This window comes from Heliangelus exortis, chromosome Z (genome assembly GCF_036169615.1).
Source record: "Heliangelus exortis chromosome Z, bHelExo1.hap1, whole genome shotgun sequence".
NCBI classification, from domain to species: Eukaryota; Metazoa; Chordata; class Aves; order Apodiformes; family Trochilidae; genus Heliangelus; species Heliangelus exortis.
Window position 1 is genome coordinate 21,004,372 of NC_092454.1, and position 27,374 is coordinate 21,031,745.

The following is a 27,374-nucleotide window of genomic DNA, read 5'->3' on the forward strand; positions in this document are numbered from 1 at the left end:
ACGAGAGGCAGCCTGCTGGCAGCTTTTTCATACTGACAGATAAAAGCAGACATGATTCTGCTTGCCTTTGAACTTACCTCCTTTGAACACTTAACATTCTTCTGCTTTTAGCTAAAACAGCTTATCTTATTCACTTTTCATGTCTCCTCTTCTTCATGACACAAACCACAGGGCTGTGTTCTATTTTTTTTTCCTTTCCAGATTGCACAGAAACAATGTGCTAGACTGAACAATCGCATAGAACAGTGATGATTAAAGATTTTTTTTGGTGACTAGAGGTAAACTACAGAAGCTACATAAAGTATTTTTTAAAAATGCATGAGCAAAGGATAAAACCACAAGGATGAGATAAGTGGTATTATTCTGTATGAAGCATGCTTTAAATTTTAACCCAGAATAGAAGATGGAAAGTCGGCCACCATATTGTAAGAAAAATGGCTACTGACACAGACAGGGAAAAAAGCAGGGGTGACATTAAAAAACACACCCTTAGAGAAGTGCAGGTGATGAGACAGTGGTTTCTAAGGAGTGGTGCTACATTATGAAGATGGTGAAAAAATGCACTAAAGCAATTCAGCATGGGTAGAAAACTTTAAAGTACTATAAAACTCCTGTAGGTGTATACACCTAGGATTGGGATCTATCACCTCTACTGCTCAAACCAATCAATACAATAAATCTTGTGTTTCTGCAGTGGCAGAGAAATTGCCGGCATGCGTCACAGCTCCCAAAGTACACCCTCTGCCCATGTAGGGTGGATGGAACTAGATGATCTTTAAGGTTCCTTCCAACCAAACCCATTCTGTGGTTCTACACAGATGTATGGGCACACACATCACACATATCCAGTTGGAAACAAGCAGAAATAGGTGTTTTTCCACACAAGAAGCAGCAGAGTGGTGAACTTCCCTGCCACAGGATGTTGTGGATGCTAAAGGCTTTTGTGATCTAAAGGGGAGATCAAAGATATTCAAGTGTGGAGCACTTTATAAATATACATTGAAGAGGAAATCCCTGAGCTGGAAAGGGTTGGTAGTCTACAAAAGTATTGTAGGAGAAATATAATTGATGCTTGCCTGATGCATCAGCTCCCACCTTTTATAACCCCAATAAGTCAAAGATCAGGCGTGTGTCCATTTCTTCTGAAATGAGTAGCAATAAACACTCAAATTAAAAAAAAACCCAGCAGTCAGACAATATGTGAAATGTCCTGGCTCTGCAGAGCCATAACTACAGGATGAAAATTCTGTATCTGGCACTGGTGATTGCTTTTTTTCTTCAAAAATATAAATTACATCCAAGACTGCTCCTTTTCTCTCCCCACTTTAAATCTCCACCAGGAAACAGGCAAAGATTTACCATGCAAGCCTCTGTCTCCTAGGAATGCTAGTGGCAACAGCCACAGAACAATGCCAGGGACCACAGCCTGGTCTCCAGCCAGCCAGAGAAATTACATCACCTACTCTCTCTATAAAAACATCTTACCTGAGATAGCTTTGTTGTGGTGGCTGGCAGCAGTGGGCGACTGAACTTCTTCTGAGAGCCAATTGCTGCTGGAAATGGTGGTGCAGAGAAGACAGCAGCTACACAGTTAATCTTGTTGATCCAGGTATGCATTTCTTCTTGGCTCCTGGGGAAAAAACCACATATTAAGCAGACGTTGATTCATCCTCCTCTACCTCTTTCCCATCCTTTTAATGACATTTTAAAAGCAAGAATTATCAGAACTGAGCAAGTCTTAGCATCTGCTCTATCTTCTGGTCTATCTTTGCAAGCAGATAGTGTATGGTATCTCAATCACGGGCTAGTTCGTGATTAGGTCCATAGCTCACCCTAGCACACACCATTTCCTAATCCAACCCAAATCACATAGGCAACAGAGCCAACCAACACCCTCATTCAGACATACATCCTAAGCTTTCAACTGTATTGGACCCCAGAGATCTCTAGGACATTTCACATGGACCTGAGTAGAAAAGGGCTTGTGCAGAAGATTGATGCACAGGTTTTTAATGTCAGCAGCAAAAGGCAGGTCATCTGTTCTGTCAGGATATCGCAGTCTGAAAAATTTAATCAAATTATTCTTGCATTAAGTACTTGCTTTGTTTCTGACAAAAGTATGCACTGTAGAAAGACATCCAACTAGGACCTGATGACATCAGGAGACTGACAGTCCAAGACTAGCTTTGTTCATTTGTTTCAATGATTAATCACCCTGACCATTAAAAGCATGTGCCTTGTTTCCAAATTGAATTTCTTCCAGCTGAAGTTATGCTTTTCTCAGCTAGATTAAAAAGCCTTCAAAAACCTGATGTTTCTTTCTCATGAACTAATTGTGCACTCTAATCAAATCACTACTTAATCCTATTTCTGACCAAATAAACAGACTGAACCTCTTAAGTCATTGCTTTAACCAGTTCAGCCATGAATTTACCCCTCCTTCAGCACTGCTTTCCTTCATCAATGACAGGTACAAATCAGAAGGAAGAACTTACTGGGCTTGGAAAAGTAGGACTCTCCAATCTGCTGTTTTAAGCTTGAGGACATTGGGTTTCTTCTCATAGTCTGTTGCCTTAGATGCCAGTGCATGATGCACACTAACTGCGTTCTTCAGATCTTCCTCTGACAAAGCCTTTTCTGGCTTATATTCATCCTGCAAGAGTTAACAGGGAGAAATGGCATCTTATTTCTCCATGTGCAACTCTGTTTTCCTTAACCTCAGGAAAAAACTTGTTTCATAGCCATGAATAGTATTAAAATATAACAACTGAATGCAACCTGATTTGAGCACTTGTGGATTCTACTACCTTTAGCATCTTTTCCTTCCTCTTTCATTCTCTAGCAGTTCCACTATCTGTTTGATAGGAAGAGGGGTACACATGGAGTATTTGACTGTCTAAACAGATGTGGACTACTTTTCTTCACTTCATAGCCAGTTCTCCACCTCCATTGCTCAGATGCTTGTTCCTGCTTGCGTTCTTAGCCTCCACAGCTCAATTTTCATTTTTCTTAAACAACTACGTCTGTATGTTCTCCCAGGCAGGCCTTCACACAGTTCAGAAGCCTCCTTATCAGTCTCCACAAATCAGATATAGCAACCTATTTTAAGTCTCCCTGGTCAAGGTCTCCAAATGGCAAGCACAGCACCATCCAGGTTTTTGACATAGCAGTACCATTCCTCACACCAAATGACAAAAGCAGGGAGTCAAACTCCTCTGTATTTCAAGCAGAATCCTGAGAGCTATCCTTGACCTTCTGAGTGACAGATGCTGGATGGGGGCACAATCACAGGGTAGCCATAAATTCAGTTTAAAGCCCACCTGACCATTGTCTTGGGAAAGCCAAGAGCTCTTTAACAGAAAAGTCACTTGCCAGCAATGCTGCATACCCAGTTTCTGAAGGAGAGGTCAAATCAGTCTGCAACTGACTCCATTTCTCCCCCTTAGTACATCGCATAGATCAATCTGATCTGAAACAACCACCAAGGGAGGTAGTGTGATGGCTGCAAGACAGAGGAGTAATTCCATGCAGGTATGACAACTGTTGATCTCTTCACTTGAACACAAGAATTAGGAGATGAAGTTTAGCAGGCAACAAGAGGGCAGGCTGCAGAGCATGTGAGGGACAGCACTAGCTTAAACACCCAGAGAAGCATCCACCCTGGAGAAGAGGTGGTTAATGTGTGTGAACTGGTTTACAGGGTTATTTGGCAGCACACAGACCAGGGTTCCAGCCAGAGGCAACTACACCACTGCTGAAGGTATCTGTGATCTCAGCCAGGCTGGGTTTGATGAGGGCTCTCCAGGATGATTTTCACTGGATGGGGAATCACCAGCTGTGGTGACCACCTCTCGAAAGGGAAGAGAAAGTGTCCTGTTCCTCTGCCACAACTCATGTTTCTCAAAGAGGTTCAGATAGTGCAGGCCCAGAGTTGGTGCTGCTCAAGACACTTCACTTCAGGAGACTCAGCTAATCAATACTAATGACCATCTCTGCTTGTGGTCAGACAAGGGCACAACCCACCACAGATCTGGCAAGCCTAAGTGGAAAGGTTGAGTGTGGCTACACAGATGACCAAAGGGTAGCCTGCAACCTATAATCTGGGATTTCCGGGATCTGTCTGTGAGCGAAGCCAAATGTCATTCCTCTCGTCTGAAGTACCAGCAAGCTTTTGAGGGATCTCTACATCATGATGCACTTTGCCTGTTCCCAGTCAGAGCACTCTCTAAACATTCTTCAAGAAAGACCTGGGAAAGTCCCTAGCTGAAGGACAAGAACTGGAGGCTGTCCAGTGTCTGCCCCGGCACCATACTGAAAATGGAAGAAGCAAGACCTCAGGTCAAGGCCTGTCCTTCACATGTTCAGAAGTTGATTTAGATTTAGAAGTTGATTTAGTTGATGGTAGATTTGGGGAAAATTACTGGTGCCACTGTCCAGGGAGACTTGGAAAGCTTCAGGGGGATGAAAGACAGGCCTCAGAAACATGATATGCTGGCCTTCCTCAAGTAAGTGCCTAGAGACAGTGCAAGGTATCACCTTGCCTGTCCCTTCCCAGCTTCCTCTACAGAGGTATCCAATGTCCACAACCTGCTCTGGTGACTAATCCTGTTCCAGAAGAACTCCACATTTGGTCAGTCCCAGAAATAGTCCTGGCTGTAAACTTCACAATAATCCCTGCTAATCCCATCAGAACAGATGGCTGCAATCTAGTTTGACAGCTGGGACTCTGCTAGCTTCTCTAAAGGCACTGATCAGCATACCGGAAAGGTCTCCACATAGTTGGCCAGCCTCAGAGAAAGCTGGAAGTAAGTGAATGTACTGTCAAAATTCCTCCTTACAGCCTCCAAGTCTTTTCAACTGGCAGCAAATGCTATGGGAGAAGGAACACCTGTAGTTCCTGTGCTATCAAGGACAGCATGTGCCCTGATGTGCTTGTGTTAGCATGGAGGCTGAGCTGAAATGGAAGGCAGCTCACTAATGTCAGACGAAGACAGTGGCAAGAAATATATGAGAAGCCAGAAAGGAACTGTGATGTTTCTGCCAACTGAAGGCTGATGTGAGTGCTGCACACAACACAATGATATGCTAAATTCATCCTCTCAGACTCCAAGAGAATGACTTTCCCATGTCCCATTGACCCGGAGTCAGCATGTTTCTAAATCTGTTTTTGATAGTCCAGAGAATGGCATTTGGCTTTTATTCAGCCAGTGCACCGTGGGTAGGTGTCTCTTCTCAGCTGCATGTGACTGCTGCAAAATTCTCTTCCAGAAAGTCTTGTTACTGAACACTTTACATCATTCTGGCCTTTCACTCTTTTAAAAAATATATTTTGGTAGAGAAAAGTTACATAAAAATACTGCAAACTGAGCAAGACTGAAGTGCCTCATCAAAGAGTAAAGATGTCACAAACCTCACAGAAGAGTCCAAACAAAACACCAAGGTCCATGGTCTTCACTGCTTGAGCAGAAGCAACTTCTAGCAAGGAAGTGAGGTCAGCCTACATTCTGTCCTTATAAACCTCTCTTCTGTATGCACATCACATCCCATGTCAGTCCAGTGAACAGACATTCTATCAAGCTCCTACTTTACAATTTCTTTTTGCAATGAACAGAGGGTAGGAAATCCTTGTCTTGAGGATGTTGAGAGACAGGGCCAAGATCCCCAACATGTCAAACTTCCCATTTTATATAATACAGTGCAGTTATATTTCATTGGCTAATTGCAAACACTCATCCAGTGGCCTCTGTGCTCACTAACTCAGCAACGATCTCTCTCTTAAATCACTCAGTTAAAAATAAAATAATATGTAGCATAGGAATCAGTGCTGGACCAGTTCCAGCGGAGAAAAATAAATATAAAATGAATGCACAGAGACAAGAATGTCCAGATAAATTCCCCAATAAATCTCAAGTGACCACCATTTACAAACCACTCTCACACATGGACTTTGACATCAAAACAGGGAGAACTGGACCGGTATGAAAACCAAATCCCAGAACTGGGATCACACTGCTCACTGGGGGAATCACAGCTGCTAAAATCAATTAATATTTATATTAAAATACTGTCTTGAGGGAACATCTGAATTACAGTAAACACAGGAGTGCAGAGGTTGGCATGCGTGTTTACAGCACCTAGAACAGATTTCTCTCTCCACTGCATGGATAGAACTCAGTGTAATGAAACAATCACCACAGATGTCATCTGTCCAATATATAGAGATAACCTATAGATAATATATAGATACCAAGAGAAAAAGGGAAAATGTGTGTGTGCAACCTGCTCTACAGCACTCTGTAATCAAGTCAAAAGGCAAACAGATACAAAGAAATCCTTTGAACATGACTTTTGCCAGAGCTATTCATTTCTACAAAGAAATGTTATAAACACCACATATAAAATGCTCCTGAAGTTTGTAAACTTAGGATAATTTTAGTCTCCCAGTATACTGTAAAAGGACACAAAAGCTCAGCAACTTTTATTATGACTGCCTGAATTAGCAGTGTATTTTAAAAGCCTGGCACTCATACATTCTGCAATACTACATCCTTAGCAGAGCAAAGTTTGTTACAGGGCTGAAGTGATGCCCTTCTGGACCTTAGGAGTAATCAGAGGGTGTTTCACAGCAGCAGCATGAGGCACTGTGGTTACGCAGGGCCAGAGACATGCTGGAGAGGCTCATAGCTGCCCCGCTAGGAGGCTGAGAGACCTTATTGCTCTCTACAACTACCTGAAAGAGGTAGCACCCAGCTCCCTGCAGGGAGGTGGGTGCTGTCCTTTTTTCTCAAGTGAACAATGATAGGACTAGAGGAAATGGCCTGGAATTGCAGCAGGGGAGATTTAGACTAGATGTGAGGAAGAATTTCTTTACTGAGTAGTCAGGTTCTGAAATGGGCTGCCCAGTGAGGTGGTGGAGTCACCAGCCCTGGAAGTATTTAAAAACTGTGTGGACGGGGCACTTCAGGACATACTCTAGTGAGCATGGTGATACAGATACAGAATTTTAAGGGTTGGAAGGACCTTAAAGATCATCTAAGCTCCAACCCCCCTGCCATGGGCAGGCACACCTCCCACTAGATCAGGTTTCTGAGAGCCCCATCCAGCCTGGCCTTAAAAACTTCCACCACCTTTCACCACCAGGGCATGGGGCTTCCACCACCTTTCTGGGCAACCTGTTCCAGTGTCTCACCACCCTCATGGTGAAGAACTTCTTCCTAATTAAATCTAAATCTAAATCTAAATCTAAATCTAAATCTAAATCTAAATCTAAATCTAAATCTAAATCTAAATCTAAATCTAAATCTAAATCTAAATCTAAATCTAAATCTAAATCTAAATCTAAATTAAATCTAAATCTAAATCTAAATCTAAATCTAAATCATCTACCCTCCTCTAGTTTGAATCCCTTCCCCCTAGTCCTATCACTACCTGACATCCTAAAAATTTCTTCACCAAAGGTCTCCTCGGAGCCTTCTCCCCTCCAGACTGAATAACCCCAACACTCTCCGTCTCTCTTCATACAAGAGGTGCTCCAGCCTTCTGATCAGCCTCATGGCCCTTTTCTGGATATGCTCCAGCCTGTCCATGGTTCTCCTGTAAAAGGGGCTCCAGAAGCGGGCACAGTACTCCAGGTGTAGTCTCACAGAATCAGAGTAGAAGGGGGAGAAATCACCTCCTTCGACCTCCTGGCCACATGTCTCTTGATACAGCCAAGGATCTGGTTGGCTTTCAGGGCTGCATGTTGAACTTCTCATCCACCAGCACCCCCAAGTCCTTTTCCTCAGGGCTGCTCTCAAGCCAGCCACTGCACAGCCTGTACTGGTGCTTGGGATTGTCTTGACCCAGATGCTGGACCTTGCACTTGGTCTTGTTGAACTTCATGAGGCTGGCATGGGCCCACCTCTCCAGCCTGTCAAGGTCCATCTAGATGGCATCCCTTCCCTCCAGTGTGTCAGCTGCATCACACAGTTTGGTGTCATCAGCAAACTTGCTGCGAGTGCGCTCAATGACACCATCCATGTCACTTACAAAGGTGTTAAACAGGACCAGTCTCAATACTGATCCTTGAGGGACTCCACTTGGACATTAACCTGTTGACAGCCACTCTTTGGGTGAGGCCATCAAGCCAGTTCTTTATCCATACATCAAACCCATGTTTTACCAGCTTGGAGGCCATGATGTCATGCAGGACTGTCTCAAAGGCTTTGCTCAGGTCCAGGTAAACGATGCCAGTTGCTCTACCCTTGTCTATTGATGTTGTGACCTTTTCATAGAAGGCCACAAGATTTGTCAGGGATTATTTGCCCTTGGTGAAGCCATGTTGACTGTCACCTCTTCATTATTCTTATGCTTCAGCAGTGCCTCCAGGAGGATCTGCTCCATGATCTTACTTGTCACAGAGGTGAGACTGACCAGCCTGTAGTTCCCTGGATCTTCTTTCTTCCCCTTTTTGAAAATGGGAGTTATGTCTCCCCTTCTCCAGGCAGTGGGGACTGCCATGACTTTTGAAATACAATAGACAGTGGTTTAGGAACCACATCCACCAGCTCCCTCACTACCCATGGATGTATCCCACCAGATCCTATGGACTTGTGCACTTTCAGGTTCTTCAGATGGTCACGATCCTTATCTTCACTTACAATGGTCAGTTCTTCCTTCCAGTCCTTGCTATTGTCTTCTGTGACTGCTTGGACAGCTTCCTTATATGTCCCCCATTCTAGATGTCCTTTCTTCCATTCCTTGTAGTTTCTTCTTGTGTGATAGTGTGGCCAGGAGATCATTGTTCATCCATACAGGTCTCCTAGCACCTTTCCTAGCATATTTCCCTCTAGGTCTTCGTCCCACAGTACTTTGGCCAGCAGATCCCTGAAGCGATCAAAGTCTGCATGCCTGAAGTCCAGGGTTGTAAGCTTGGAATACATCTTCCTAGATGCCCTGAAGATTTTAAATTCAAGTACTTCATGATCACTGCAGCCAAGGTTGTCCCTGAGCCTCACATTGGTCACCAGCCTTCTCTGTTGGTGAGAACAAGGTCCAGCATAGCATTGTTTCTTGTTGATTCCTCTACCATTTGGAGGAGGAAGATATCTCTATGGATTCCAGGAACACCCTGAATTGCTGATGCCTTGCTGTGTTGTCCCTCCAGCAGATATCACAGTGGCTGAAATCATCCAAAAGAACCAGGGCCTGTGAAGGAGAAGCTTCTTCTATCTGCCTGTTGAGGGCCTCATCTGCTTGGCTCTGCTGGTCTGGTGTCCAGTAAATATATCTTATTTTATTGGGGGGGTGGGGAGGTTGGCGGTTGGACACAGTGATCTTAGAGGTCTTTTCCAACCATGCCAGTTCTGTGATTACTCTGCAATGAGTCACTTCCCATGAGGACCCTCTGTCAACCTTTTACAGAACCAAAGTAGAAGTCTTGCCTAGAATTCTACTACATTAAGATGGCTTCCATGCGAGCGTCTTCAGGACCAGGTGGGAGAGTGCACCTTCGTGGAGTAAATGCAGTCACTGCAATCACTGAATTCAAGTGCAAGACACACAAGTAACAAACAAATAAGAGTAAGAACTCCAGCAATGCACTTCATTTTGCAAAGATGCAGTCAGATGTGAAATTACTCTCTTGCTCTCCAAAGGACTGAGGGTGAGAGCAGGGAGAGAAATATTCTGTAGAAAAGTTGCATGCTACATCAGCATCTCCACATTTTGCCAAACAGAAAGCATTTTAAACTAATATGCCAGTGACAAATAAAATAGCCAGCATCTCCATTTCTTTCTTTCCAAAGCTTATTAATCCCTCCTCAATGGTCAAATAAGAAATTAATATGCCTTCTTATTTCTTAGGAAACCCTGCAGTTTTTTCAGGTGAACGCTAAAGGTGACTTACTTCAGAAATCAAAGCAGGTGACTTCATTTCACATGGGAAAAGGCAAATACAAGCCTGCCATGAAGGCCACTTTAGTAAAAGTGAACCTGCTGCTAGCCAAGAGGATCAAAGGGGAGATTCAGTTGTGATTCAGCACCCTTGCTTCCAGTCTCTTGCACTGGCTTGCAGCATGTCACATCAACTTTCAGTCCTAATCCTCCCTCCTGACTGCAGATTGTTTGGTTTGTTTCAGGATTTCAGCCCTCCCAAAAAGGTACTGTAGCTAAAGCATCCAATTTGTAAATGTCATGCTGTAACAATTTGATCCAAACCACCCTTTTTCTTCTCAAATACTATCCAGGTTGGCTCCAGTGAAACCAGGAATTTCAGAAAGCCACAGCAGGGAGGAGGAAATAGCAACAGGCACTTGAACTTGCACACCCTATGGTTGCAAAACACTGTAGAAATGTAAAAAGCCTTTCAAAGGAGCATATTTCTACAACACAGAGCTGTCTGGAAAAACAACAGCCATATCACCAATAGTTCACCTATGCTGGAGGGCAAAAAGCCTTAACAAGTTACACAGCTGCTACATAGATTTGTTTGGTTTTCAAAGTTCTCACTCACATGCTGCATTTCACCTTCCAAGAGAATACTTAAAACTGTACTATAATGTATTTCAGCCTATGCCAAAAGACTTGAAGGGTTTCAGCTGACTGTTTTTTTAGACTTCTTGCTGTCAGAGCACAGTTTGTTAGAAACCAGTGTCTGATCTTGCACTGGGGTAAGAAAGCGATTATCCTTTAATTTTGCTACGGAGCAGAAGCTGAAAATTCCTAGTAAGGCATAGCTGCCATTCAGTTGTTTTGCAGCTGGTTTTGTAGGCATTACAGAAAAGTATACTATGAAAAGATAGGAAATGAGGACAGCCTTACAGGAAGAGGAGTCATATGTATGAAATGCAATATTAAAAGCAGCCTTGAGGAATGTGTGCAATACACAGAGAGATTATGCTGTCTTTGCTGGTGAAGCTGGCTATTCCTTCAGCCATGAGTGACAGTGATGGTATAAACTGGAATCAATGGGGTGCACATGTGGATGGGAACAATGAAACTCAACTTTAAAGCGTGAAAAGTGGGAGTGTGTCAATGAAAGGATTCATGCCTGAATGTATGTATAAACAGAGTGATGGGCAGAGAGATCAGCTACACTGTGAAGGGAAAGGAGCCTGGAGGTGGGCTGTAAGAGCAGAGTGGATGCCTACTGTTTTATCCCTCTTCAATTAGTTTCCAGAAGACAGTGATGTCCCCTACCTTCTGCAAGTACAAGACTGTTCCCTTCAGCACAGCATAAAAGGTTTTCCAGCCTCGTTTTCCCCGGGGAGCTGCAAAGAAAACAAATGAAAACCCATTTAACTCAGATCCATTTCTACACTTTGTCTAAGCAACAGGAGAGCTACATTAGTCCTGTGTTAAGCCTTCTTTGTACTCTCCTTTGCAAAGGACAACACAACTCAGCACAGTGCCTGCACATACCTGCTGTGTGAGTGAGTAATGAAACAACCCTGACGATAGCCCTGGACATGATCAGAAGGGAACTGCAGCAGTGTAGGAAACAGGTCAGAGAGACTCTGCCTTTGTGCTCTTGCAGGTAGGTTGACACTGCCCCTACACAGCTGGGAATCAGCTCCGTTACATTGCAGAGTTTTCAGAAGGAAACACCCTTTCTGCACGCCACAGCAGCCTGGCAGGCACTGCTCTGGGCCAATGGGATACTGCTAGGAAAGCAGTGCCTCTTGGAAGCATCCCTCCCCATTGCTGGTGCTGCATGTCCAAGGTCACACTGAGCCGTCAGATGGCTTCTTGATCCCTTCCCCTATTCCTGCAGCTGCAGGGGAAGCTGAGGAGGAAAAAGGAGAGAGAGGGGGACCAAACAAAATCATAAAAAATAATGACCTATCAAGAAACAGTTTGAGGTTGAGGAGCATAACAAAGACAACATTTCCAGCCCACAAGTAGTTTGGGGGGCGCAGGGTGGGAGGAAAGGAGAAGAGGGAGAGGAATTCAGTTTAAAATTCAACTGCAATAGAGGGAAGGCTGTACAGTCACAGTGCCAGAGACTAGAAGCTTGTATCAAAGCTCGCTCTCCACCATGCATGCACCACTGACCAGCATCCACTTGACCCTAGACTGAAGTGAATAGCCTGTGCTGAACTAAAGCACCAAACCCAGAAAGGCATCCTATTCTGAAGACAAGTAATGTTGAAGAGATTATTAGCCCCTTGCTCCAGAAGTTAATCATTCTAATCTCACACAACAGGCCTTATTTCTAATTGGCATTTGTCCAGTTTAGCTTCCTGCCATTAGCCCATTTTATTATTCTCCTCTATACTGCCTAAGTGCTTTAGAGCTCAGTACTCTCTGAGAAAATACATACAGCATGTTAGCATATCACTTCATTAGCAATCCTGTACAAGTTGATCTGTGCCCTGCAACAACTCCATTAGGAAATGAAATACACAAAGGTCTGACTTCTGAAAAAAGGGCTTCACTTTATTTGCAACTGGAAAGTCAGAATGTAACTTTTTCAACAGATGCATGACAATGACAGACGGACCTCTAAGACGTACAGAAACTTCTGAAAACACAGTCCTAATCATATTACTTATAAGAGGTTTATCCCCATTCAGTGTGTAACAATGAGCAATTCAGATTACTTATAATTAAAGGAATAATTTCATAAAAGCAACTAGATTTATTAAGGTTAAGTAAACAGAAGTTTAATAAAGAGGAACGTACTGAGAGCATCCAGTCATCACCAAGAATGAGGTCAGTTTGATTTCGACATCTCTGTTTGGATTTAGTTATGGAGCTGTCAGCCTTCCACTTGAAAACACTGACCTCCAACTGTACCTTATAAAATATACTAGCAAAACATGATAATACCAAAGAGCTTAGCCCAGCTAGGGACACACATTACAATGTCAGACTTTGCCTCCAGGATTCAACCTCATAGCATGATCATCAGCACTGTGTGGGGAAAATACAGATGCTCTGAGTTGCTATTTTGAGGAACATCAGTAGAAAACAAATGAAGACATCCAAACAGCAAAACACACACAGGCAAATCAGAAGCCTCAGGTAATTACTGTACCACAAACACAAGGAGGACAAGAAGGAAAGGCAACAAGTAAATGAAGAGACATAGCAGGGTTATGACAAAGAAGGGTCAGGAGGGAACTCCATGATATAAAATTTGGCTGTTACCAAAAGCTGCTGGGAAAGGCTGGGAAAACAGAGAAGGGAACGGATACAGTATCTTCCAAGTAAAGCTAAAGAACAGTGTTTCTTTACAGACAGACCCAGAGGGGAGGGGAGATATGAAACAACCTGCTCTAACATAAGGAAAAGGAGAATTACCAAGCTACTACAGAACAGCAATGGTAATTCACTTGAAATAGTATTCTCTTCTGTGAACCATAACATTCATTTTCTTTTAGCACAAACTACTCACATTGCTTTGCTGTATCACATTACTCATTATGCTCAGACATTAGAGTTACTGCAAATGGGACTGAACATTGTAAATCCTACCCTAATAATATAAGTGTGATAATCCAATTGCTGCAGTGTTTGTTATTGCTCCAATTTCCCCTAATGAAGCAGCACTATTTGCCTTGAGAAGCACATGGGCTCATCATAAGTAGCCTTGTGTGGAGATTAACATGAAAGTGAGACATTAAGAGTGAAACATACTCACTTTTCTTCCCATCCATATCTGCATGGCTTTTCCGAGCCAGAAATCCAGTTTTATACACAGCAGCATTGGGGTCATGTGGGATGTCCACGAATGGGTTATTTGAGTTGCCAATTCTACTGACAGCCTTCATCTGGTTCCCATTATCCTTTTCATCTGTACCATCTGAGGGAGATTTTTTTTTCTCTTCTTCATCCCTTAAAAATCAGTGAAAACCAAACATGAACAAGGGACCAACCAGCAATGTTTTACTCCGGTAATTCTTTCATGCTCCTTGTCTAAACATACCTCTCCCTTATAGGAGGACCTATTTAGAGAGAAACCTAGATATGGAGGATAGCCAGATTACAGAAAAGCATCAGTTCACGTACTTCATCAGCACAGAGACAGATTTTCCAAAAAACCCTGAATTTTCCCTTTACAGTCTTAAATGGCAGTATTTCAAAAGTGTACTATGTCCTCCAGCTTACCCTATTTTTAATTCCACTTATTTCAGTGCTAAAATGGGAAATATTTGCCTGCTGGGCTCTTATGAAAAAATTCAGTTTCTTCAGGAGTTCACAAGTAGATGAGAAGAATTAGACTACTTCAGATCACTGTGGCTTACCTCTTAGGTTAGGACATGAAACACAGGTTTTTACCTCCTTTACAGGTTTTTTTTAACCTCTTTTTTCTTTATTTTCTTCTGCAGACCAGCATACAAGTCTAATATAAAAATAAAAACTACACTAGGTGAATGACGTTTTCTGTATTTTAGAAGCAATAAGCTGCTCAAAATGTTACTTATTAGGGCAATTTATTCAACACAGCTCATTTCAGCTGTGTTGTAAGCACTGCCTGACTAATAAATGCCTTTTTTCTTGTCACAGCCAAAGGCAAAAAGCTTGAGGCAACCTCAAAAACAAAGGATGTCTATCACAAGAGTAGGGTGAAAGTTTTTATAGACCAGCAGGCCACTGAACCTGGGTGGATGGTGTATCTGAAGCAAGCACAGACAGTGTCAGATTACATAACAGCCCTGTGTCTTTTAAAGTCCCCACGCATTCCTCGGCAGCTCACTGGGAAAGGTGTGTCAGAGAGGCTGCAGGCTGCCATTCGAAAGTCACGGTAGCAATGTTTCTCCTATATCCAGCATCTGATTGTCAAAGTATCACTATCATGTAAGTCTAACCAGATAATAAGGGCAGTGAACTTCAAGCTGGTGCACCTCACCAGACCCAGATGATGAGCAGAGAGAGCAAGCTCAGGTGGACATACACATGCATACATTCAAAGCGTGTATCAGATAAGGATTAGCAAGGCATATGTCAGTCCAAAAGCTCCTTTTGAGATATACTGCAACCATGTTCCCTTAAGTATTGTTTATGGAAATGACCATCCAAAGAAATGCCCTCCAAGACCTGCAGGCAACCTGTGAATGACAACCTGTGTATCCTGACCTCTGCTGAAATTATCTTCTGGAGAATAACCCAGTCTGAGGATATACAAGGGTAACAGACTGTTTTGACAAGAAGTAAACAAAATCCAGAGATGCAGAGGCTATATTAACGAACTCAGCAGAGCCATGGAACATTGCCAGACATTTGACTGACCACCTCACATTACTCTGCGTTTGGTGTGGCCTCAGCCAAATACACTCACAAACCACTTCCAGATACCATTCAGCAATCAGCACAGTAAAGGACAGGCCCAACAGGCAGTACAGAGGCCAGCATTTTCTTTTCAAAAGCAAGACTTTTCATCGGTATGGATAGGGATGCTATACATCAACATTTGGGTTGCGAGTCACACAAAGTGGCAGACATTTGATTTAGTTGTAGGGATACAGCTATAGTGGTGTGTCATGGTGTCGCCTCGCAACGTCTCCTGATTTAGAGGAACAAAACTTTCACCTGAAGATCTGATTCCTACAAGGGAGAGCAGTCCTCGCATCTTTCAGCCTATTGATATACATTTTCCCATTCCAAAACAGAGATAACTGCAAAAAACCTTTTGTTGGTCGAAACAATAAGGATTTCTTCATGCATCCTTTTGTTGAAGCCCTCTCCCAACTGAAAAAGTGTAGGAATTTCTGCCGATGCTGACTGTCCCCACCTTTTGTGCAACTACTGCACTAAACTAGCTTCAGGCAAGCCTACCATTGCATTTCTTCAGTACCTATCAATTTCAGATGCATATTCTCACGATACAAGTCTGTGGTACATAATCCAGACTACAATCTCACATAGGCACAAACACTTTGTCTGATTTGTCACAAAAAATTGCCTTGTGAATTCTAGGATCTCAGCCAAGGACACAGTGCATTTCTCCTTGTCAGCAGAGACCTACTGCAGTAAATGGCTTAGCATTTTTTTTTAATAAGCTGTCTCCCTTGAAGTGATGGGAGAGAATCATCATTTTCTGATCAGCTGTCCTGCAGGAATGTACCAGTGCCCTTATCCATGGCATCTGCTATCATTACTAGTGGTAGCACTGAACAAACCCTTAACTGGTCCTTTAATCTGTCTTTGAAAACAGGACATCCCTGAGACTCAGAAGCCTCAGGCACTTGTGAGAGCTGAGCACTCTAATGAGATGCATGAGGTCAAGATGCACAAGCCAAGAGAGGCAAGGGGGACTCACTACAGAAAGCAAGAAATGGAAGAACAGCTGAGAAAATAGAACTAAAAGCAGCCTCTGTCTCCCTCTGATCTGGAATATGAAACACCACTGGAAATAACACTTCTTCAAATACTCCACTTGCTTCAGTGGTCAAGTATAATGCAAGATGACTGGAGGAGTTTAAAAGTAGCAAAACAGCTCTGGTATTAGCCTTTGCTTAAGTAACCTCCAAAGTCAGATAGATGGATAGGTCCTGAATAGGCTTTAAAAAGGATATAACAATTTGAGTTTACTTCTCACCAGTCTTTAGGGTGTGGCTGCAGAAAATTCCACACTTGGCTATTTTTCCCATACTGCTTTTCTTTTTTCTTCCAGGACACTGAACAAGACCAGCAAGAAGAAACAGCAAGCAAAGTAAATGGCACACCAAGTAAGTGGTAGAATGTTTTCTGGAAGTTCTATTGTTACAGTACCAAAAAAACTTGGGGGTGCAATGCAGAGTAGGAGTTTATATTAAGGATCCCACATTCACCAAATCAATGTAAATTCAAAGATATGTTTATCTTTAACATCACAGTATTTCATTCACTTTTAACCTTTTGATCCAAAAATACTGCAGTAGAAGCACTGTAATGCAATTCTCTCTGTCAAGGGCTGTACTCGTTCTTCGTGTTCATAAGGGATAAATGAGCCCTCTTACTGAAAGTCTCTGGAGCACATCTGATGATTAGGATGCCTCTTCTCTTGACTACAAAATTGGGATCAATGGTAGGCTTTTCTTTCTGTGGGCTTTGGACTGACTGTAATTCCACCGCAAATGGACAGCAAACCATTTGGAATGATGACACACCAGCTCACAACAAGTAATATAAGGATCACGTAGCAGTCTTCCCCCATCTCACATATCGCTGTTACCCTCCCCTGTCTGTGGACAGTTTTATTTCAATGACACATTTAACAGTCATTAACCCATCAAAAATGTTCTGCCAGAGAAGCTATTAAACTGTCACTTAAGACAGATTCTTAGATCCTCAAAGGGATTCTGGATGGAGAAAAGACATTGCCTCAATGTGTCAGCATCACAAACACAACTTTTTTCTGGGGTTTGCAGCCCTATTTCCAACTGTTGCCTTACCTCCCACTTCTTCCCCTACCAACCACATCACAGAAGCAAAGGGATATGATTTGAAAAGGAGACAGTATCTTTCTCAGTCCTATCACAGCAAAAAAAGCCCATATCCCCTTCCTATCCATCTTTCTCAGCAGATCATGAAAGCAAATCAAGAGACTGATGTGCCTCCTCCCTGTAACTCAGGCAGTCCTCAGTATCCTTGCTGTGATGACTTTTCATCAACCACAGATCTCTGTAAAAGCAAGCAGAGTCATCTTTATGCTCCCTCTTCCAGCCAGCACTCTCAACCCTAAAGGCAAAAGGCACAGCCTCTTTGACAATGTCCAGAATGAGCTTTGTTTCACAGCATGGAAAGTTATTGTCCCATTAGTCCCAGTTAACAGTCTGAGTTTCAGACTGGAACTGACAATTGGCTACCTTGAGCATTCTGCTGGAAGAAGGATGCTTTACACCCATATCCCAAAGCCTTATTATTCCCAAAGCCTTTTCCAGCCTGCTTTCAATTTTTCCCAAGCAATTAATAAGAAAAGGATATGGACTGGACTATACTGTAACTGCCTAAGCTGTTGTTACTTCTTATATACGAGTAAGCTTTCTTGTAAATCATCTTGACTAAGCTCACAGGAGCAGAGCTAGGTGTGAGCCAGTTCCCACCTGAAGGATGCCCAAGTGTATTAGACACTTGTACCATTTCTTGACAAAAACTAGAGAAAAATTCTGACAATGAGAAAATTACATAATGGCTTCTACTGGGTCTGAAGTACCCATGGAAAACTGTTGTGCAAAGAGCTCTGGTGTTGTGACATGTAAGATTCACACGGTGTATTCCAGGTCCAAGACATGGTGTGGGAAAGTGTCTTTATTCCACCATGCTGCTTATGAGGTTTACCAGAGATGGCACTTCTTAGAGACTCCCCTTAGCAGCACACCTTCTTCACTACTCTGACACCATCTAACACACTTCCAAACAGAGGCTGCCATCCCAGTTGGGGCCAGCAGCCTTTCTAAGGGAGAATTCACACCCTAACAAGAAATTAATTCTCACATGACAAACTTAAAACAAGGAAGGTCAGAGTCCCATGGGCCTGCAAGACTTTCCAGCAAAAAAGCTGAAGGAGCATGCATACATCTTTCTCAAGAAGGTACAGTTTCAGATGTATAAATCCATGAAGCTAAACACCTTGTACAGCCAAAATATATAAGACATGATTCTATTATTTTACACCAAAGTCCACTCTTCTGGAAGCAGCAAAATCTAAAGCAGACCCTGATACTCTTCACTGGCACATATAGACTACATAAAACTTAAGCAAAGAGGATTGTCAATTTAACACAATCAGAAACTGGAGCTCTTTCTTGTCTGTAACATTGCCATAGTTAGCAAGTGTTAGCCTGCTGAAATAATCTAAGGATGGGGGATAGCAGGCTTTGTCCAATTTATCATCTTACATATTAGGTTGTTGTCAAGTTATCCATAGTTAAACAGGAGACAAACCAAGACAATAAACCAACAGCAGGAAACCCAATCCAAAATGTATGTTTCTATTCAGTGGTTCTGACACAATGTACCAAAAGATAAGTGGAGACATCATCTTCTGGTTTATTTATGAAGTCATAGAACAACAGAGGATTTAATTTCTCTCTTTTCAGGCTGAAGTTTTCTAATAAATGAATTGTCCTCTTTCCATACAAATGCAGTTGGCTACTATCATTAACAGCTCCATTTACTGGAGAAACAGATGAGGCTGTATTGTCAGGTCATTCATTAACACAAAAGCAAACTAATTATATATTCTGGCTATCTTCTGCAGGCTTTGGAGCCCACTGAGATGGTGACACAGGACATATAGACAAATAACTACATAGGTGCTATTTTCAAACTCCTAATTTCTATGCAGTATACTTACACTGCCCATTCCAGCTTCTCATTCTTGATTGAATTGTAGAGGCCCTGTAAAGGGAGAGAAATAAGATGGGATTATTCTTTGATCCCTGATACCTGTTACACATACATTAACGTGCTAAGGCAAATTATCTAACACCAGCAAGTGAGCCATCTCTGATCAAGGACATACCATATCTGCTCATGATAACAAAAAAGTCTGGAGCAGAAATCTCATCTAAAGAAAAAAAAAAAAACAGAATGCAGGGTTTGAGATTACAGGCATTTTGCTAAGTAGGTTTTTTGGTTCTGTGTTTTGGTTTTTGGTTTTGTGGTTTTGTTTTGTTTTTTTAAATAGCCACAAGAATAGCAAAAGCCACAAGAATACAGCCTGGAAATTCAAGGTCCAATTCCTGATAGTGAGATTTTTTTTGTCATCAGCTTTAATGGGGTAAAGATTTCACTATACAGTAGTCTTACCAGTAAAACTATGTCAAAATAACTATCCAAAGCCTCTGAGCATCACAGAAAGCTGAATGCTCTCCCCATCAGTTGAATGCTCCCCAAACATTAACATATTCCTTTTCTAAACAGAAAACAGAAAACAAATGATACACAGCTTTCATACTGAAAGGTCAGTATCTTGGACTGATGACTGCTAACATTTTTACACTTTCATTTCATAGAGAAGATGCCAGTTGGTTTGACAGCAAAGGTCACAGTTCTGCTATTGACACCAGTTGCAAAGACTAGAGTCTGACTTAAGTCTGGGAGGATACCAAGATACCAGATAATTGGGATGGAGAAGAAGTAGGTACATCACTTGGATACCCAAGTGTGTCTGATTTTAGCCCTACGGTAGCTGATACATACAATGGAAAAATGCCTGCTCTTACTACAAGTTAATGGAGCACTTCAAATAGGCCACTTGACTCAAGTGAAGTATTTTGGTATGCAATGTCCTTGATTCTTGCACATATAATCCACATTTCTAATTTACCTTATATACATAGCTAGATTTACTCTCTCTGGCACATAACTCCTACACAGCCTCAAAATATGTTAATGTGTAGAACTGTTTATGCACACGATTACCAAAAAAGTAGCACATCAAGTATTAACAAGAGTGAAAATCACATACTATAATATCTACGACAAGCTCAGCAGAAACATTAGCATTTAAATAGCCTTAACTCTGACCCAAACCAAAAATAATTTGGAAAACTGAGGAGCTGAAAATAGTCTTGTGCATATACCATAGCTGAACTTGCAACAAGAATCCCATGACCATACCCCACTGCTCATCTTGTGATCTGCTGGCTCCTTTTCAAATCTGACATGGTCAATTTGAAAATCCTAAATATTCAGCTCTATGAAAATCTGGCTTGTTTGAACCATACAGAAGCAGGTCAAACATACTGGTACCACTTGCTTCATGCTGTTGCTAGACAGGCAGCAATTTTTAGTCCATGTGTACCATAAAAGCAGGTTTCTCAGAGCAACTGAACAAATACAGCCACAAGAAGAATTCACCCCATATCTTACTTACACTGAGTTAGCAGAGAGAGGTCCCTACCAATAGCAGGGTGTTGCTGATTTACTAAAAAAATATGATTAACTATTTCCAGCTCTAGAGTTTTCACAGTTTGCTCCCTTTGAGCCTGCACGGTGGCTTTTTTAGGTGAGGCACAGTGAAGGAAGGAAGGAAGGAAGGAAGGAAGGAAGGAAGGAAGGAAGGAAGGAAGGAAGGAAGGAAGGAAGGAAAAGGAAGGAAGGAAGGAAGGAAGGAAGGAAGGAAGGAAGGAAGGAAGGAAGGAAGGAAGGAAGGAAGGAAGGAAGGAAGGAAGGAAGGAAGGAAGGAAGGAAGGAAGGAAGGAAGGAAGGAAGGAAGGAAGGAAGGAAGGAAGGAAGGAAGGAAGGAAGGAAGGAAGGAAGGAAGGAAGGAAGGAAGGAAGGAAGGGAGGAAGGGAGGAAGGGAGGAAGGGAGGGAGGGAGGAAGGGAGGGAGGGAGGGAGGGAGGGAGGGAGGGAGGGAGGGAGGGAGGGAGGGAGGGAGGGAGGGAGGGAGGGAGGGAGGGAGGGAGGGAGGGAGGGAGGGAGGGAGGGAGGGAGGAAGGGAGGAAGGGAGGAAGGGAGGAAGGGAGGAAGGGAGGAAGGGAGGAAGGGAGGAAGGAAGGAAGGAAGGAAGGAAGGAAGGAAGGAAGGAAGGAAGGAAGGAAGGAAGGAAGGAAGGAAGGAGGGAAGGAAGGAAGGAAGGAAGGAAGGAAGGAAGGAAGGAAGGAAGGAAGGAAGGAAGGAAGGAAGGAAGGAAGGAAGGAAGGAAGGAAGGAAGGAAGGAAGGAAGGAAGGAAGGAAGGAAGGAAGGAAGGAAGGAAGGAAGGAAGGAAGGAAGGAAGGAAGGAAGGAAGGAAGGAAGGAAGGAAGGAAGGAAGGAAGGAAGGAAGGAAGGAAGGAAGGAAGGAAGGAAGGAAGGAAGGAAGGAAGGAAGGAAGGAAGGAAGGAAGGAAGGAAGGAAGGAAGGAAGGAAGGAAGGAAGGAAGGAAGGAAGGAAGGAAGGAAGGAAGGAAGGAAGGAAGGAAGGAAGGAAGGAAGGAAGGAAGGAAGGAAGGAAGGAAGGAAGGAAGGAAGGAAGGAAGGAAGGAAGGAAGGAAGGAAGGAAGGAAGGAAGGAAGGAAGGAAGGAAGGAAGGAAGGAAGGAAGGAAGGAAGGAAGGAAGGAAGGAAGGAAGGAAGGAAGGAAGGAAGGAAGGAAGGAAGGAAGGAAGGAAGGAAGGAAGGAAGGAAGGAAGGAAGGAAGGAAGGAAGGAAGGAAGGAAGGAAGGAAGGAAGGAAGGAAGGAAGGAAGGAAGGAAGGAAGGAAGGAAGGAAGGAAGCCTCCCTTTTTATGTTTTTTTTTTTTGCTGTAAGGAATTCTCTAGGGATCACTGCAGCCAAAGAGGAGGACATACAAAAGCAGAAATCCATATTGGTTTGGGAACAATAAATGCCCCAGGCTTTTTGCCTTGTGTAAAGTGACACATGTTTGTCTTGATCTTAACTAATGAGCCAGACTCCATCTTACTTCTTTAGAGAGTAACAGATGCCAACTCAGTTATATGGCATACATCTCACAAAGAACAGTGTCTCCCACAGAGCATTAAACCTCTCAGAAGGTCTCTGCTGCTGACAGACATGAAAGAGAAACCCCTAGAAAATACTGACAGCCAGGACATCTGTATACAAGGCAGGTTCCATGTGTTTACTGAGACCTCAGTGAGTAGACCTCTACAGGGACAAATACACTCAAGTTCTCATGCCTGCCCACTTTTGACAGAGATGGCCACCAGGCTGCACACTCACCACTGTACTCACCAGCCTTTTAGCACTTCTTTATATACCTTCTCCAAAGCAATTTATATTTTAACATTTTCCTGACATATACTGGACACTTTCATGATCTGGCAAAGAAAAATTTCCTCCTCCCATGTTTTGCAGCCAGTGGGAGATATATACAGCTCAGCACACGCTCTATCATTTATTTAATGGCTGTTTACCAAGGCCCTAATTCAGACAGTACCACTTTTCAGCAGTCATTTCTCCAGAGTATGATTAAATCAAACAAACTTGGAAACAAGCACTTCAATGCACTTCAAGCACTTCAATGCTTCACTAAATTGCAACAAAATTTATCAGAGATTATGGCAGGAACATGTTTTCCACCATACTTAACTGGCTGCAAGGACACCTTTTATTAACTCTTGTTTTCTCTCTGGAGAAAAAAAAATACAAAAAACAAAAAACAAACAAAGAAACCCAACTCTGCTTTAAAGCACTCTTACAGTTTGACAACAGTCACAGCTTCTTACCTGCTAGCTTGGGAAGCTCCTGGAAAATTTGCTATGTAAGCCAAATACCACTTGGAACAGGGAGAAACTTTCTATCTCTTCCCACACTCCTGTCAGGATCTAGACCCCTGGATCTAGACCCCCAGTTACCAAATAAGCATCAGTATCCAGCTTCAAGGCTTCTAATCTTAAGCTCTATGACCCAGACTGCAAAAACCCACTCTTTCCCTTTTCTGAGAACCACATCTGAGGCCCACCACCGCTCTAATCTCCCTGAAGAAATAAATGCAGTTTTTAAGGAAGAATAAAAGAAATTAACTGCTGCATAAAACAGAAGGCAGGCAACATGCTAGACACCTTCCTTATTTTAACTCCCATGCTGTTTCCTACAACTTCAATTTCACTGTTAACAATCTGCAATATAAGGGATCTGTTAAGAATTTGTGGGATTTTAATATATTCATAAACTGGGCAAGAAACTTACACTTTAAGTGAAAGCCTGTAACTCTCTAAGAAGCTGCTGAATTCTATACCCATTTTTCCTTTGGCAAACAGGCAAGTCAACTCAAAATCCAGATTTTCACAAGCTCTCACCAGTTGGTACTTTCACACCAACTGGAAAGAGAACCAAAACTGTGCAGGGAGTGCTTCTGAAAACTGTTTAAAGTGGACAGGAAGAAAAAGGTCACTTGCAACCTTCACTTCCCCCAAAACCTTGTCACATTCACATACCATTGATTCCCTTTAAACACAGTTGCTCTCAGCACCTGCCAACTGCCAGCTATACTGTGACTCAGCCTCTGCATGAAGAAGCAGTGAACAAAACAAAGGCACAATCAGATGTGCAGACAGGGACAAAGATGCAACGAATTACCCAGATACTCATCTCAGCAAATCATCTAGGTAACAAGTAGGCACAGGTTCCCCAAAGCCTGGCCAGCAGGGTGCAAGGGGTGCTGGCCACTGTGCAAGCCCTTCCCTCATAAGGCAACCTGTGGCGCTGGTGCTTGAAGCAGACTGCTGACTTTCTGTACACACTAGTCCAGCCAGAAAAACCTGCTAAGTGGCAAAGGACTACACCACAAGTTATTGCTTATAACCTACCCCATGCACAAAACTGAATAGATAGAAAAGCCTGTTGTGAACAGATAAACGGGCAAAACCAAAGCTGAGTTTAGGAAGCCAGCAGGGATGATCCAGACTGCCTTGTCCAGTTTTTGTTCCCTAGGCTCTCTGCTGACACCCAGTTCTACCCACCTCTGGAGCTGCTGTTGGGGAAACTGACTATCTGACTATTACAGGAGCCTCCACTTGTGTTTTGCAGCCCCCAAGGTGCACCTGTGTTTTCTGACCCAGGCCCTTGCGATGCTCCCCTGCCACCACTGTGAGAAGCAGCCCTGCCTGCGGACATTTTTTCTTCACGTCCTGCTGATAGTGTCACAGTTGATCCCAAGCAGCTAAGGAAGCCTCAGTCATGCCTTGGAGCACTGAAGTGGTCAGTCTGCAGTCAGAAATGCTCAGTCAGGAATTTAGCATCTCTCCCAGTCACTCAGGACCAATGCACCAGCTCCACTCCTGGGACCCAAGCAGTCAGCCACGAACCAGCCTCAGCTCCCACCCTAGGTGTTTTATTGGAGGGAAGAAAATCAGTAAGTGTAGCAGAATCCTACAAAAAATAAAGCAGGTGACAGAGGCAACAGATACCAGACATTGCAGGTGTCTGTATACAGTCCTGTTAGGTGTTAGTATGCCCATCATTTGGACCTGGGTGTGCCTCTAATTTACTGCCTTCTGCTAGGTCTGGATGAGGTGTGAGGCACTCTTGGTTTGCTGCCTAAGTGAACTTGAAGGTTAACCCTCCCTCAGAACTGTTGCTGGCATACAGATCTATACTACTTCACCATCCCATAATAGCCATCCTCTCCCAAAATCCGGATCTTGAAATTTTCTCCTCTTCTCATGCACTGATCTGTAACACCTGCTGAGGTGAGGATAAGGGCTCTGATCACCCAGTGCCTGCAGCTCCTTGCCAGTCCCACACACCCTCATTGTCTCACACATTTCCCTGATTCTGATGAGGATGAAGCAAGGACGCTGGAGTACTACCCCAAAGAAGCCCATGGGTTAGTGCACAGCATGGCTTGTCTGCTGATATCACTCTCAATTTCAAATTCCACTGGTTTGTACAACAAACGTTCTTCTAACAAGCCAGCATACATTATTCATAAAACAGCAACAAGCTGTTCAGCAGCATATGGAACTGATGAATGTTGTTATGGTGTGGGTGGAGATAGGGTTGATAGGAATGTTTTAGGGGGAAGGAAAGAAGATCACTTCACCCAGGGAATTTCAAGTGCGTCACCAACTGGAGGAGAACATTTCTAAGAGAAACTCCTGTCAAAAATCTGGTTTGTATGAAGAAGGGGTGGAGGGAGAAAGAAAAAAGGAAGGAGAGATTGGCTCCCAAGAGCCAGTAAATTAATGTCACACTAGAAATGCAACCTCTGTAAAACTGATAAACGGAAGTTGCCAGAAAAGATTTGTTCTCTACTTGCTGGAGTGCTTAATCAGCATTAATGGTAAAGGCAGTATACCGAATTATTATGTGTTATGAATTATTTTATTTTGTATTGTATTGTATTGTACTATGAATTATTTTCTGTGAACAGAAAAAAGGCTAGGGAAGTGTTTCTCGATAGTGGAGTACCTACACAGCCTATTTCAGAAACTGTTTCATTGACACTGTGCATTTGCAAGCAGGACTGGCACAGGCACTCATCAACTCAATCTATGGCTGTAGGAAAATGGATCCTGTGGGACGCAGAGCCTGCTGAACATGCTGGGTCACACAGATGATCCTAAGGTCCTCTGACTCACCTTGCACAGAGCCTGGATTTGAGCCTACTCTCATCAGAATAACACTATGGCAGTTCACGGTATACTTTTCAGAGGTTCTCCTGCTGGCCTGAGATATGTGCCTATAATAGATACCTGGAATGCATGAGCTAGTGGAGCCTGTACCCATACAGGTGCGTGTCTGTATATCCTGTGTATACATGTTTTACAGGAAGATGATGGGTTCTTGGGCTATCCAGCTTCTTTGATGCTGGCAGCAGGCAGACCCCATAGGTAGGCAACATGCTGGTGCCTTTTCCTTACTGGTTAGAGCATATGCATATACAATACTGCCTAGCTCAGCAGAACAGGCTGTGTCACGTTAAGTGCAAAGTATCATAGGAGCATGTTTGAGGCAGAAATGGATTAAATCTGTCTCCTGCTCTAAGTCATCTAAAGTGGTCACAGAAATAGATCCTTAGCATTGTAATTACTTTGCATGGGGAGCAGATAAAACACAAGACAGTCTAGACACCAGGTCAAGATGAATATGGCAGACAAGTCTACGTACCAAGCCTGGCTTGATAGCAAGACAATCTACACAGCATTGCTATCCAGAAAGCCCGGACTAGAACTAAATAAATTTTGTGAGAGGTGATGTACAGGCATATATACAGAGATTTACACTGATAAAAAGACCATCTCTGCAACACTATACATTGGCAACAACTCTCAGGTCTCTTCCACCAGCACAACAGAAGAGCTAACACTCAAATACAAATCAGTTCTCTAAATCCATGACATCTTGGCAAAATAGATGGGGAGACAAAGAACAGAAAGGGGAACAGACATATGGAAAGAGCAGGGCTGTCCAAAAATCACAAGACCAATCAGTAGCAGGATTGCTAGTCAGTTTGTCAGCTGAGCAGGCATCACTGAAGGGCACAGAGGGATCTTCTCAGACCTTCATAACACAGCTTTTACAGGTCTTAGATGCTCCACAGATACAAATACCTTTGTATGAAATAAGGAAACAGTCCTACAACACAAAACAAAGCTGCATTATGCTTCCCAGCTTCCTAAGCTGGGCAGGAGGAGAAGTGGGTATTTCTCACACAACAACCTACAGCACTAAGGAAGCAAAAATGTGAATCCCACAGAGAAACGAACAAAGTGTTCATTACTGCAGTAGCTATCTGTGTCAGATGCCACCCATAGGAGAAAGTCACTGCCCTGAAGACATTACACTATGCATAAAAAGCGTACACAAAGCCTGGGAGAAGGTATAGAGATTGAAGTGATTCATCCAATGTCAAAAGATCCAAGTTTCTGTTATATACAGAGAATTTCCATATGTAAAATGGAAATGCATACCTTCCACTGCATACCATGCAATTATTCCCATGCCTGGACTGAAAGTGATCACAAGAGCAAAGTCCCAGAGCACCTGCAAGATGCAGCCTTTACTTTGGCATTTGCTG

At 43.0% G+C, this 27,374-nt stretch overlaps 2 protein-coding genes across 18 annotated transcripts in view; one reads left to right on the plus strand and one right to left on the minus strand.

Moving 5' to 3' along the window:
- The window catches only part of KIF2A (kinesin family member 2A), a 289,833-nt gene that overhangs the window by 234,410 nt on the left and 28,049 nt on the right, over positions 1-27,374 (plus strand). The window lies entirely within an intron of this gene.
- PSD3 (pleckstrin and Sec7 domain containing 3) overlaps positions 1-27,374 on the minus strand; it is a 140,678-nt gene that overhangs the window by 16,848 nt on the left and 96,456 nt on the right. For all 17 annotated transcript variants that reach the window (XM_071730611.1, XM_071730609.1, XM_071730605.1 and 14 more), the window contains 5 exons: positions 19,262-19,305; positions 13,625-13,818; positions 11,179-11,249; positions 2,496-2,653; positions 1,486-1,630 (listed from right to left, as the gene is read on the minus strand). In XM_071730611.1, coding sequence (XP_071586712.1) covers positions 1,486-1,630; positions 2,496-2,653; positions 11,179-11,249; positions 13,625-13,818; positions 19,262-19,305 — 612 coding nt within the window. The remainder of the gene's footprint in view (positions 1-1,485; positions 1,631-2,495; positions 2,654-11,178; positions 11,250-13,624; positions 13,819-19,261; positions 19,306-27,374) is intronic.